The sequence below is a fragment of the Pan troglodytes genome, chromosome 2, assembly GCF_028858775.2.
Source record: "Pan troglodytes isolate AG18354 chromosome 2, NHGRI_mPanTro3-v2.0_pri, whole genome shotgun sequence".
In the NCBI taxonomy this organism is placed as follows: Eukaryota; Metazoa; Chordata; class Mammalia; order Primates; family Hominidae; genus Pan; species Pan troglodytes.
Window position 1 is genome coordinate 198,463,866 of NC_086015.1, and position 14,558 is coordinate 198,478,423.

At 36.6% G+C, this 14,558-nt stretch overlaps 1 protein-coding gene across 50 annotated transcripts in view; it reads right to left on the reverse strand.

Moving 5' to 3' along the window:
* Window positions 1-1,575: 1,575 nt before the first annotated feature.
* The window catches only part of ACAP2 (ArfGAP with coiled-coil, ankyrin repeat and PH domains 2), a 168,792-nt gene continuing 155,809 nt past the window's right edge, over window positions 1,576-14,558 (reverse strand). For 40 of the 50 annotated variants that reach the window (XM_516962.9, XM_009447066.4, XM_016942536.4 and 37 more), the window contains 3 exons: window positions 12,190-12,300; window positions 8,876-8,937; window positions 1,576-2,494 (listed from right to left, as the gene is read on the reverse strand). In XM_516962.9, coding sequence (XP_516962.3) covers window positions 2,394-2,494; window positions 8,876-8,937; window positions 12,190-12,300 — 274 coding nt within the window. In that variant the 3' untranslated portion in view covers window positions 1,576-2,393. Of the gene's footprint in view, window positions 2,495-8,250; window positions 8,444-8,875; window positions 8,938-12,189; window positions 12,301-14,558 lie in introns of those variants that run through there. The other 10 variants (XR_010155408.1, XR_010155406.1, XR_010155407.1 and 7 more) reach the window with 2 other exon arrangements.

Here is a 14,558-nt window from a genome sequence, read left to right on the forward strand (position 1 = left end):
AGATATTCTGAACCATAATCATCTTTAAGGCACTTCAAATACATTTCTGACCACTAAATTTAAGTAGATACTAATTACTGCCATATTAACAATTCATCACGTAAGCCACAGGAGGCAAGAGTCTCATAAGGAATTGCCTTCACAACCACAGAGAGTCCAGAGGTGATCTGAATGAAACACGCACCAATGGCCAGATCCAAAAGGAAAACTACCTAGACTTCCTCAGATAAAGGTCAGGATCTTTAGGAATTAAAACAGGAAGGGACACTATAAAGGAAAAGTGAGGTTTTCTCTTTTTCTTTAATGTACTTCTTTTCTTTGAGCTTCTTGGTCAAATAATTTCAAGGTACATGCTAATAAAAACTACAAATCAGATTTTTGCCTTTAGTGAAGGTGCCTAAAAAGCCAGATGATCTATGACTTTGAGGTGAAACAGCAAAGATAAAGATTTGATGTTCCTGTTATTGTTATAATTAAATACAATGCTGTGGAAGTTAGCATTTCCTCAGAAATAATTCACAAATATATTTTTATCCTTATCTAACATATAGTGACCATTACTAAATAAGCATTACATGCATGCAGTTTGGCCAAATTATGGAACCTTTTCTGTAATGTGAACTTACTTCAATATAATTCCTGCTTGGCTAGATTCTGATTTGATGTTTAATCAACTTATAAAACTCCAGTGACTGGGAAATGTTAGAAAATTTATCTATAATTGGATCATAAAGTTTTTATATATTTTAAAACCTCTTATTTAGAAAGAGTATCAATAATATCATTTACATATAATTTCTAAAAGAAGAATAGACTTAATTGTTGACAACAATGGAAAGGAATCAAAAGGCAAATTAGGCTGGGTGCGGTGGCTCACGCCTGTAATCCCAGCACTCTGGGAGGCTGAAGCAGGCTGATCACCTGAGGTCAGGAGTTCGAGACCAACCTGGCCAAAATGGTGAAACCCGTCTTTACTAAAAATACAAAAATTAGCTGGGAATGGTGGCGGGTGCCTGTAGTCCCAGCTACTCGGGAGGCTGAGGCAGGAGAATTGCTTGAACCCAAGAGGAGGAGGCTGCAGTGAGCTGAGATTGTGCCACTGCACTCCAGCCTGGGTGACACAGCAAGACGCCATCTCGGGGGAAAAAAAAAAAAAAGCAAATTAATTATTTTATACTTGTAAGACATTTTCAAAGATGGAATCAGACTAATTTGTAGCATATAAATGGTAATATGTTTATCCATAATATTTTGGAATTCAGGGGTCTGTGAATCATGTAACCGAATACTAAAGCTATATACACGATATAATTTAAAAGAATGTACACTGTGTACAAGTACACAAAATAGATGTAGAAAAAATAAACAGCAATTTATTGCTATATATTTTAGTATTAACTAAGAATAAGTGGGGTTCTTTTTCTCCTTTGTACAGAGATTTTTCTTTCACTAGGAGCAACAGCAAAACTGTATCTTTAAAAGGACAAATTTCAAATATAAAAATGGCCTACATGATTTTATAAATTGATTTTTCCTTTAAAGTTTTGATGAAAGCATAATTTTGCGACATTCAAGTAACCTTTAAAACACACTTTTATTCCATCGATACATCTGTCAAGGTTTTGGGGAATCAACCCAACAATGAAGAACTACACATTTTGAACTGGGGTTTTTTTTGTGATTAAAAAAAAAAAAAAAGAGCTTCTTTTTGCTGCATAAAATAAATCTAAAGGACTGAATTATGGTCTACCTGTACAGCCATTATACATACATACATTAAAGTACTGGACAATAACCTGTCATCTAAGAAGTATAACCAACCACATTTATGAACAAATGGGGAAAACACATTCTCTAGTTCTAATAAATCATATATTATGTGTATGAAAGCTAGGTTACCAAAAACACATCAACACACACACCTATTTCTGAACCACCAAAAATCCTCAGGGAAGCTAAAGAAAAAAACATATTCTTGAGGCAGGCAGGACAGTTGGCTCCCACTTGATGAAGACATACTTCACTGAATGATCCTGGGCAAGATGCATGGAGGAAAAAAATCAATGCTACCACCCATTGGCAAAAGAATCATTTTTGTCTAACCTCCTATCATCTTGTAACCTAGAGATGGCCTAAATCTAGACTGAACTTTTGTCTACAGAAATAGCCCTTTAAATAGGCTTTTTAAATAAAAGAGGTCCTAAACTAGGTTCCTCTCCTACTACTAGATAACTATGTTTTAATTTATAAATATATGAATGGGTACCTCTTTTCCAAGCCATTCAATATCTACCAAAATTAAGTAGAATTAAAGCAGTAAAAAAAATTGTGAATTTTTAGCTGTATACATTAGGGGGTCACCAGATTTCATATTTTCCCCTTTTTAAAAAAATTCAGAATTTCTGTGAATCTTGCTGGAAACGATTTAGTTTCTCTGGATTATTGGATGCCATTTGGGAAAAATCACGAAATATGTCCTGATAAGTTTCATCACCTGCATGAAATAAAATAAAGACACTTTAAACATTTACACAAGTATTAATCAAACAACATTCATATTTATTACTAGTACTATTTTATAATTCATTACATTAAAATTTTGTTCACATGAGCATTTTTGGAAGAAAAGGCAACTAAAAATAAATGCTGAAAAATTATGTAATGAAAGAAAAAAAAAACTATACCTGAAAAAAGCACCTCAGATGCAGCCACAGAAGAAAGCTCAGAGTTAGAGAAGAGCAAAGATGCAAGTGTTTTAAAGCAATGTAAAGAAATACGTTTATTAACACATGAGGGGGGGAAAGTCATTCTAAATGAGGTGGAGTAAATGAGACCTTCTTTAAATAAATATTTCCCTTGATAAAGGCCAAAAGAAATGACTAAAACCAAATACTAATGTTTTGGATGGATGCAAGTTATTAACAAGACAAACTGATAATCAGGACAAACAGATAATCAGATAGGGAAAAATAATACTATCTTTTAATTAAAAGCAATTTTAAAAAGCAATTTTTTACTCAAACTTTAATGCGTAATTAAAACTAATGCACCTAATCCACTGCTTACTAAACTCATAAAATAAAAATCTAGCTGGGTGCAGTGCCTCACGCCTATAACCCCAACACTTTGGGAAGCTGGGTGGGGGGGGTTGGGGGGAGAATTGGTTGAGGCCAGGAGTTCAAGACCAGTCTGGGTAACATAGCGAGACTACATCTCTACAAAAATTAACAAAATCCTAGAAAATGGCTTTAAGGCCAGGCATGGTGGCTCATGCCTGTAACCCCAGCACTTTGGGAGGCTGAGGCGGGCAGATCACCTGAGGTCAGGAGTTTGAGACCACCCGGCCAACATGATGAAACCCCGTCTCTACTAAAAATACAAAAAGTAGCCAGGCGTGGTGGTGAGCGCCTGTAATCCCAGCTACTCGGGAGGCTGAGGCAGGAGAATCGCTTGAACCCGGGAGGTGGAGGTTGCAGTGAGCTGAGATCGCACCACTGCACTCCAGCCTGGGCAACAGAGCGAGACTCTGTTTCAATAAAAAATAAAAAAAAAATTTTTTTTAAATGGCTTTAAAATCAGTTTGGCATTTAAAAGTTGGGTTTGTTTTTGTTTTACTGCAGGTCATATGAGCAAGAATGCTATGACAAAATGCAAATAAATACCAAGGACATCTGTTAAATTAGAAAAATAAACGTGTATATGTACAAATATGTTTACCGAGAAATAGATTATAGATACTGATATTATAGCTGACTGAATACCATTTTTCTTGCCATGAGAAACTAAATATACACACACACACAAATCAATCCCTCAGACAAAGGAATCTTATTTTCAAGATAAATCGTTGATCATGAATGCTTCCTGCTAAACATTAGCCTTATACAAATGCTTGGCATAATTCTGTTCTCAAGATTTCAACCATAAAATACTGTTTTTGATTATTATTGTAACATTTTTAAATTATCTCCTATAAGATACCTTGCATCCACCTTATAACACACTCATTGCTACAGATGTTGTTAATAGTGCAGTAAGTTTTGTCAGTTTTTAAAAAGTGAGATTTTTGAGGCATGAGATGTCATACCAAAAGCTACAGAATTAGAAAAAAGTTGAGGATAGGAGTAAAGATCTAGTAAAAAGGTCTAACAGCATAAGCCAAGATTTTGAATTAAAAAAAAAGTTAATACTTTTGGCCCGGCTGGGTGGCTCACGCCTGTAATCCCAGCACTTTGAGAGGCTGAGATGGGCGGATCATGAGGTCAGGAGATGGAGACCATCCTGGCTAACACGGTGAAACCCCTTCTCTATTAAAAATACAAAAAAATTAGCCGGGCATGGTGGCGGGCGCCTGTAGTCCCAGCTACTCGGGAGGCTGAGGCAGGAGAATGGTGTGAACCCGGGAGGCAGAGCTTGCAGTGAGCCAAGATCGCACCACTGCACTCCAGCCTGGGCAACAGAGCGAGACTCCGCCTCAAAAAAAGAAAAAAAAGGACAAAAAATCTAATACTTTTTAGTCACTTTTTGTATTTAGTCTAGGTAAAAAGCAACTATTAACATCTCTATATAGTTTTCATTTAGCCCTGGAAATTTATTCCCAACCTGAATCAATCAATTAAACCTCATCAGTCTACTTTAAAAAGAAAAAAACAGTAAGAAGAGATTATTAACAGGTGGCTGAGAGTAACATCTAACTCATATTGACATGACTAAAATAAAAGGTTGATACGTTGGAACAGCTGGTAAGACAATCCAATTATACCCATGGTTTTGTAAAAGTTCACTTCCACATCAAAAGACAAACATTGCTATTCTCATTTTAACCATTCTAAAAGATAGAAAATAAATAAAGAGAGCAACATTAAATAGCAACAAACCATATAAAATATTTTTCTAATTTGTAGATGTTGAATTAAAATATGTAAAATATTTATTGTAAACATTATAAATATTTTTAAAAGACTATTTAAACTGGATAGTCTGGAATTTTCCTTTCCAAGAAAGTGTAAAGTGCAGAGTATAATACAAAAATACCACAAAGATTTTACCATTCAACACTAGAAGTAACTTAAAAGGCACACATTATACATTCAAGAAGAAATAGGAAGAAGGGTCTAGCAGACGTTAATACCAAATAGTCTACAGGTAGCACCAGATGAGCACTGTTAAGTATTACAACAGTACAATGGCAATATATGGCTTCTACTATTAGCAATGCATATTTTGTATAACAAGCTATGGGACTTTTTAAATGGTTTCTCCGTTTTTGTTTTTAAATCATCTAGTACCTATTACACAAGTATATTTTAGTAGAACCATTGTACCATGCAAAACAAATTATAAGACTCAAATGCTTCCTTGAATGAAAGTGTTGGTGCTATAATAATCATTGGTTTCACTGACTGAATACATTTAAAAAGCGTTAATATAATACGAAAGGAAGTTGCCACCTTCACATACACACAAAACTTTTTGTTAACATTTAGTTTCTAACAAAACATTAATTAATGCACTGTTAATGTACTACCTTTCTTAGATCTCAAAATGTGTTGTCAAAAGCAAATGTTACAAGAACAATAGTGACCAAGATATTTAATACAGCTAACACAAATTGAACTTCAATGTGATTTTTTAATATTTAAATATAATTTTGATTACTTAGAATTTTTCCCAAGGCAAATATAATTTGTCTACATTGGAACACATAAACAACAACCCAGAATATGCTGCCATGGAATGTTCCCAGAAATACATTTAACAGTTTATTATAAATGGTAAACAACTCATCACTCAACATTTATAATACTAAGCATATTCTTTAAACTTAACCACATTCTATTTCCCCTCAGACAGTTATCTTTTCTATGTGCCTGGACAGCTCTAAGTTTTTCAAATACAGACTGCTGTGTTTCCACTGACAGTTTAAATTCATTTTTAATTTTTGGTATTCAGAATATCTACCACAACAGCAGTTATGATGATTCAAGAGTTTGCTAATTTTGCTCTTGAAATGTACTCCCCTCACCTCACAAGGACGGCAGCACGTGAGACCCACCCCCAGGTCATCCTATGCACGACCTTACCCCTTCTGGGTGGGTAACAGCTTACTTTCATAATTACTTAGATCAGCGATTCCCAACTTGTGCTTGCTACATACTCACATAACCAGTAGCGGGTCCCTAAAGCAGTGATGATTCTCAACTGGCTGAGAGCCTGCCAACGATCAAGAAGAGTCACAGAGCCAGAGACTGTGGGAACCACCAAACCGGTTTCCAATAACTGAGAGAAGAGTGTGCTGTTTCCCTCACCCACCCATGTCTCCTAAGGGCTACAGGGACTGCCAAAGAGAGACACACCTTCTTTTGAAGAAAACGTGTGCTCTCACATCACCCCACGCAAGAAACAGGGAGTCCCAGGTCCCTAGGGTTGTACAGATAGAAAGTTCACAAGTGGGGTTTCCTAGAAATAAATCAGTGATTGCCAAAGATTACATCTGAATCTTTTAAAGGATAAGAGCTCTTCATTATCAAAAGATTAAAAATACCTGCATTTAATTTACCCAGAGTTCTGAGGTTTTCATTCTATTGCTAAGAAAACCAAAAAAGGATCCCAATAAAACAAGCAACCAAAGCATTTGATAGAAAAATGTACAGTGATAAGCAGAGGAAAAACAAACAGCCGCTGCCTGAGCCAAACATACCTGTCTCATAAAGGAAAAGAACAGAAACCGAAGAGCAATTGCTATGCCATTTCACCATGTCCCCTGTCTAAGCATAAAATCATCCTGCTTTAAATATTAGGCCCTCTGAATGAGTTAAAAATCTAACCCTTCTCAAGATGATCCTCAAATAAATCAGAAATATCTCAATTTTATTCTGATATACTATTTCCAGAATTCTGGTCTATTTTTTAACCTCTAAACTAAAATGTGAGAATGGTAAGAGAGCTTGTTTTAAAATGAGGCTTTTTTTTTCAAGTTTGCATTAAAATAAATTGGAAAAATCTTTTCTATACATTTTAAGTTTATGTATATATAAACTCAAAAATGACAGTGAAAAAGACATTTGAATGCTCCTAAATGATGGTGGCAGACACCCAAGCAATTTGGGTGGAACTAGAAGTGGCAAGAACTTAGAGGCCCTCTCCTTTCAAGCTTCCCAACTCCAGAGAAGAGTCGACCACTGACCACCTGGCTAATCAGCTGGGTGAACTTCGTCAGCAGACACCGTAAGGAAAGAGCAGCTAACCAAACACTGAAGTTAAAAATGTCAGGGGGAAAATAATTGTTTAACTTAAAATCTTGAGGTTCACTCTTCTCTCACAAATATCAGATCATATTCTTTAAACAATTTTTATTTTAAAGTGCTTAAACACAAAGGCCTCAAAAACGGCCTAGTAATACTATCAGTTAAGAATATCTGTTATAAAATTATAACCTATTTAAAATCTAACATTCAAGTTTGAAACAAATGGGTGAAATCCAGAATGAACGCTAGAGCTTCACCCTTCATCAGCACTCTTCCATCTCGGAACATCATGAGCCGCCTACTATTGTATGATCCATAGGATTCAAGTGGGACACCCTAGATTAGAAATATCTAGCTGAAGTGCCTCTATTCTTAACGTTCTTACTTGTTCCACATTAAATTAGGCCAAAAATAAGCAGTAGTAAATACGGTCCTCTGAGGAAAGAACGGCCTCACATTAACTATATATTAATCTCGTTAAAATAAATGGCTGAAGTACAGAAATTTCAAAATGTATTTAAACAGGAAGAAGAGATGATATTACCAGGTCACTTTAAAAATAATGTATCAATATTCATTTTTAAAAAACCAAACCTACTCATTGCAAACTGAATATTCTCAAGTATTTTAGTCACGAATTCATGAAATTTTTTACTAATGTGTATATAAATTTAAAACAGACAGATGAGTAATTCATATACTCAAATTCATGAAACAAGAAAACCAATAATTACTCTCTTCTTTGTGAAGAACGTCTAATCAACGTGGTCTTCAAAGAGAAGAATCTGATATTTCTTCCTTGACATCTTGATTCAAAGGTAAAAATTACTCAAAATGAAACTTGAGGTGATCATGAATTGAAATTTCTCAAGTAGAATAAATCTACTTTGCCATCAGGTGCAAAAAGTATTGTTCTAAATACTTCCGCTTATCTAAGAGATAATGTACAACTGCCTGGAGGCAAAGCTTTAGCTTTAGATAAAATGAGACCTTTGCCCTCAGCCTTTCAAACTAGCTCCACTCACATCATGGACTTCTCCACCTGGTGAATTTTCATTTTAAATCTTCAACTCATTTTTAGATTGTAGTACAGAACTCATCAGTAAACTTTTTCTTGGTATTTTCCATACTGGCTTTTTATATGCCAGACACATGGTGATTTTTTTTTTTCCCTGAACGTAATTTATAGAAATTCCCTGAATAACGAAAAGAAAACAATTTTGTTATATTCACTTGACAGCTAAAAAGAATTCCAAAAAGAAAACAACTATTTTGCTGCTGTAAGTATATAAAGAATATTTTTACCATTCCATTCACTTCACTGGAATGTATATGGAAGACATCCGTATAGCAAATAAAGAAGTCAGCAGCCAGAGTGAAATAGAGCAAGTCAATGTGTACTGTCATAGGAAGAGTTACGAATTTTTAAAGGCCCGGGATTAGCCACCCAAGGATTCAGTTAAGTACAGTACAAAGCTAACAACTCACAATTTACAAGTGGGTTATAAAAACTCTATAGTATCACATTAGTTTGCTAAAGAACTATGAATCTTCCAGTTGTAAACTGATAAATTCCTGAATGCATTTCTTATACTGCATTTCAGTATGGTTATTAGTAGAATATTGACCTGGCTGTCCATAAAGTCCTTCTGATTCCCGCATCTCTTCATTCATTCTTGCTAAACGTAACCTAAAAATAAATAAAATAGTGTTTTAGATGACATTATACAATATAAATGTCATAAATAAAGTCTATAAACAGGTAATACATGTACTAATGTAATTGTGTTTTATTTGCCATTAAAATAATCTGACTTTTAGTTTATCAAACCCAGCAATCTGAGGTACAAAGATAAGTATCTCACCTTCATACAATTCTCATAAGAAAGGACAATAAAAATCTTCTGACGACTGCATTTTAGCTGTACTGCAGCAGCATCCCTGCAATACCTCTAGTGGCTTGCTTCCTCCAGATGCCTGACAATTCCTGGCTCTTACAGCAACCTGTCAAATTTTAACTGCCAACTGTTGAAATTATTGCTTCTATAGTGCAGAAGTGAGAACCTGTCATAAGTTCACTCTGGCTCACCCTGAAGTGAGGTAGCTGCAGACATATAAACAGCATGTGTGGCCTCTAAACACTGGGAATATATTTTGATATACAAACATTATAATAAATGACTATAGGTTACCAAGAATTTCCTAACATTACCATATTGCTTATACATTCTTTTTAGGTTACTCATCTTGGCAGCAGATGACATGTAGCACTAGATTAAGAAGCTAAGTATTTCCTTTAAGCAACATTTTAAAATAGGCAAATATTGTGTTTGGTACCCCTCTCCTACTCTGTACCTCTCGTCTGTCCTTCTGGGCCACCAAATTTCCACTGCCTTCTCAGACCTCCATCACCCTCTTCTGAAATGTTCTCTCTGGCAACTGCAGCGTGTGACATGAACTTTTCCTATCTTCAAAGTTCCACAATTCCCTTTATCTTCTCTCTCAACCACTGTGTGTATTAACAACAGTTCCACAAATCTTCCTTTGGCATTTGGGTTTTCACAGAGGATGCTTACTTACAAAAATTCTTAAGTGAAACTGAAGCACTCACACAAAGTAAAACAAGAAAATTTAGACGATTTGAGAACAGATTATTTTTAAGGGAAGGGTCCACTGCTATATAGGTATTGCCTGGGAAGCTGCCTGCAGAGCTTGTCTCTCTATATCATTCCTATCTTTTCTTTAATAACTTATCTTTCTTCTACTGTAAATCTGTAATGATTTAAGAGTTCTACATTTTCCTGCAATAGCCTCCATAATAACAGTAACCCCTCCTGTGGGGAAAGGATCTGAGAAAGTATGTTTTGCTGTTTTGTTATTTTATTTGGCAGAGGGGTGACATATGAGAAGTCAAGAATTCTCAGTAGGAGCTCAGGAGTGTGGATGGACCTATTTCTTCTCCAATGAGGGGGGATAAGCAATTATGGGCTCCATTTAGCCCAGGATAAAAAGAATAAGTGACAATACAAAATATGCTTGAGATTTCCTACATAATACGGTATCGGTGACGATTAATTTTCTGAATTCCATGTGTAATAAACTACTTTGATCTGAGATGTAAATCAAATTAAGACCTCAAAATTATTTAAAAGATCACATTACATTTTATTCAAACATTCAGAAGCATGCATTTTAATATTAAAATTAATCAAGTATTCACGTAAATAATTTTTTTTTTTTTGAGACAGGGTCTCATTCATCCTCCCAAGTAGCTGCGACTACACGCATGTGCCACCACACCCGGCTAATTTTTAATTTTTTGTAGAGACAGGGCCTCGCTATGTTGCCCAGGCTTTTCTCCAGCTTCTGGGCTCAAGCAACCCTCCCACCTCAATCTCCTGAGTAGCTTGGATTATGGGTGGGAGCACCTAGCTTTATGTGAATAATTCTTTTTAAAAACAAGCACAAATTCCTACCACTGCCCAAAGGTAATGGAACTTCACAAATTACTAATATCAATGCAACTATCCTGCCTACAGAATTAGAGAATCCTCTAATTCTCGAGGTAGTAGAATAATTATCTGTTACTCTAACAATCCCAGCCTCTGCCCTAGTACTATAAAAAGAGATAAAGAAACCATTTTAGCCGGGCACAGTGACTCATGCCTGTAATCCTAACACTTTGGGAGGCTGAGGCAGGTGGATCACCTGAGGTCAGGAGTTTAAGACCAGTCTGACCAACATGGAGAAACCTCATCTACTAAAAATACGAAATTAGCCAGGCATGGTGGCGCATGCGTGTAATCCCAGCTACTCAGGAGGCTGAGGAGGGAGAATCGCTTGAACCCGGGAGGCAGAGGTTGCTGAGCTGAGATTGTGCCATTGCACTCCAGCCTGGGCAACAAGAGCAAAACTCTGTCTCAAAAAAAAAAGAAACCATTTTAAAGAAGTCACTGGTTTTCTGTTTCTGTATCAGGCAGTATAGCATAAATGGCTAAGAACACGGGGAGCATGGGCTTTAGGGCCACAATTCTTGGTTTCAAATCCCAACTCCATCACTTACTAACATCTCAAATTATCTACGGCTTGGCTTCTTTTTCTATAAAATGAAGGCAATATTAACAATATCTTCCTCACAGAGTTGTTGTGAGAACCAAATAAGTTCACGCATGTAAAGTGTTTCATACATTTAATGTGCTTAGAGAAGTACATGGCACACAGTAAACACCAACCGGCCTCGAAGTTCACACAATGCACAATGCCCTGTTAGCACATCGGGCAAGTCCAGTTGGCCGTTGTCCTTCTCTGTGGGTTCAACCAATCACCAGTGGGAAATATTCAGGGGAAAAAAGGCAATAAAAAAACAACCATACAACAATTTTCAAATACAAATAATCGGCCAGGCACGGTGGCTCATACCTGTAATCCCAGCACTTTGGGAGGCCGAGGCGGGTGGATCACCTGAGGTCAGGAGTTCAAGACCAGCCTGGCCAACATGGTGAAACCCCATCTCTACTAAAAATACAAAAATTAGCAGGTTGTGGTGGATCACGCCTGTAATCCCAGCGACTAGGGAGGCTGAGGCAGGAGAATGGCTTGAATCTGGGAGGTGGAGGTTGCAGGGAGCCGGTGCACTCCACTCTGGGCAACAGAGTGAGAGTCGGTCTCAAAAATAAACACATAAATATAAATACAAAACACTATAGTATAACAACTACATAGATAGCATTTCCATTGTATTAAGTATAATAAGTAGAGATGATTTAAAGTATATGGGAGGAGGTATGTAAGTTATATGTAAATACATACCATTTTATATAAGGGACATGAGCATATGTGGATGTTGGTATCCACAGGGTCCTGGAACTAATTCACTGTGGATAACCGAGGGACAACTGTAATTCACTGTATGGAAATAGTCAAGTAAAAAGGAAGTACTTACAAGGTGACTATATCAGCATTGGCTGCTTCCACAGCTATGCTCAAAGGGTCTTTCCCTTCTTCATCAGTGGCATGTTGATTGGCACCTCGTTTTAGGAATAAACATACCTGCCTGTTTAAGAATACAGCATTTTTGAGATATTGTCAATAAGAAAAAAACATTAGTATTCACCTTAAAAAAAAAAAAGTACTACTTAAGTAACATTTTCATTGGGAAATTCTTGATTCATTCTACAAATATTAATTGAACACTAACTCTACTAACAAAAACTTACCAAGATCAACATTTCACAAGTCTCAAGGTATTTTTGCATACATTATCTTATTTAATCTGGTGCTATATAGATAGCATGATGGATATATAAGTTGTGGTCCCTACCCTCAAAGAATATCATAAAAAGGCCGGGCATGGTGGCTCACACCTGTAATCCCAGCACTTTGGGAGGCCAAGGTGGGCGGATCACAAAGTCAGGATATCGAGACCATCCTGGCTAACAAGGTGAAACCCCGTCTCTACTAAAAATACAAAAAAAAAAAACATAGCCGGGTGTGGTGGCGGACGCCTATAGTCCCAGCTACACAGGAGGCTGAGGCAGGAGAATGGCATGAACCCGGGAGGCGGAGCTTGCAGTGAGCCGAGATCGCACCACTGCACTCCAGCCTGGGCGAGAGCAAGACTCTGTCTCAAAAAAAAAAAAAAAAAAAAGAATATCATAAAAACATGTGCACAGGTATCTATAAACCTAAATGAAAAAAAGATCACTCAAGGTCATTATTTGAAAATGAAGAAAGCCAAGGCAATGTAAACTTCATAATAATAATACAACAGCAAAGAATGGGAAGTAATCTGCTTGCTGTACTTGCAAATATTCATTACTTGAATAAACTGAAAAAGAAATCTAAAATATGAAAGAATAACTAAATGGAGTCTATGAAATAAAATGGAAAGAATTTTGATAGTTTAAGAAGAAAATAATGGCTGGGCAAGGTAAGCACCTGTAATCTCAGCTACTCAGAAGGCAGAGGTAGGGGGAATCACTTGAGGTCAGAAGTTCAAGACCAGCCTGAGCAACATAGCAAAATGTCTCTAAAAAAAATTTAAAAATTAGCCAGGAGTGGCAGGGCATGCCTGTAGTCCCAGCCACTTGGGAAGCTGAGGCATGAAGATCCTGAGCCCCAGAATTCAAGGCTGTAGTGAGCTATGAATGTGCCTGTGAACAGTCACCACACTCCAACCTGAGCAACATAGTGAGACTCCCATCTCTTAAAAAAAAAGAAGAAAATACAAAGGATGAGTTAAGTACTACCTTAAATACTACCTTTTTTAAGTGTAGAAAGTTTAAACGATGAAGTTATCTGACTGAATCTCTTTGCTGATAGAAGAAAACAAGCCATGATAAAAATAGCCAGACATGGCCGGGCGCAGTGGCTCATGCCTGTAATCCCAGCATTTTGGGAGGCTGAGGCAGGTGGATCACCTGAGGTCAGGAGTTCAAGACCAGCCTGGCCAACATGATGAAAACTCATCTCTACTAAAAATACAAAAAAATTAGCCAGGCGTGGTGGTGCACACCTATAATCCCAGCTACTCAGGGGGCTAAGGCAGGAGAATCGCTTGAACCCAGGAGGCGGAGGTTGCAGTGAGCTGAGATCGTGCTACTGCATCCAGCCTGGGTGACAGAGCAAGATTTTATCTCAAAATAAATAAATAAATAAATAAATAAATAAATAAATAAATAAATAATAAATAAATAAAAATAGCCAGACACAGTGGCTCACACCTATAACCCAAGCTACTAGGGGAGGATCGCTTGAGCCTAGGAGTTCAAGGCTGTAGTGAGCTATGATCGCACCAGTGCACTCCTGCCTAGGCAACAGGGCGAGACCCTGTCTCTAAATAAATGAAGATGCTATTTTAAAAATATTTTAAAATAAGAGCTTCTTGCTTATCCGCCACATAATAATCGGATACCCTGAGATATCTTATTAAGAAACAAGCGTTTAAGACACAAATTTTTCATATAAAGCCAGCATTTTCTTTCATGTATACTTCCTAATAATAGAAAGTCCATTTTCAAGGCTTTATTGTTCTGTGAATCTTACTATCGCTCCAGAAGACACAACGTCAATAACCCAAAGTAAGAATTTAGTTTAGAATTTGACTTTAGCTACCCTGTGGAAAAAACTAAAAATTACAAAGTCATCAAATTATCTTTAAATAGGTTATGTGTGTGCATGCTATGGAAATAATGTATATGTACATACATATATAAACACAAACACAGGCTTAAGTTGTCTGACAAAATCACAATTTTAATAACAGAGAAAGTTAAGTACTAAAACTGATCTATTTAATGACAAGTTAAGGTC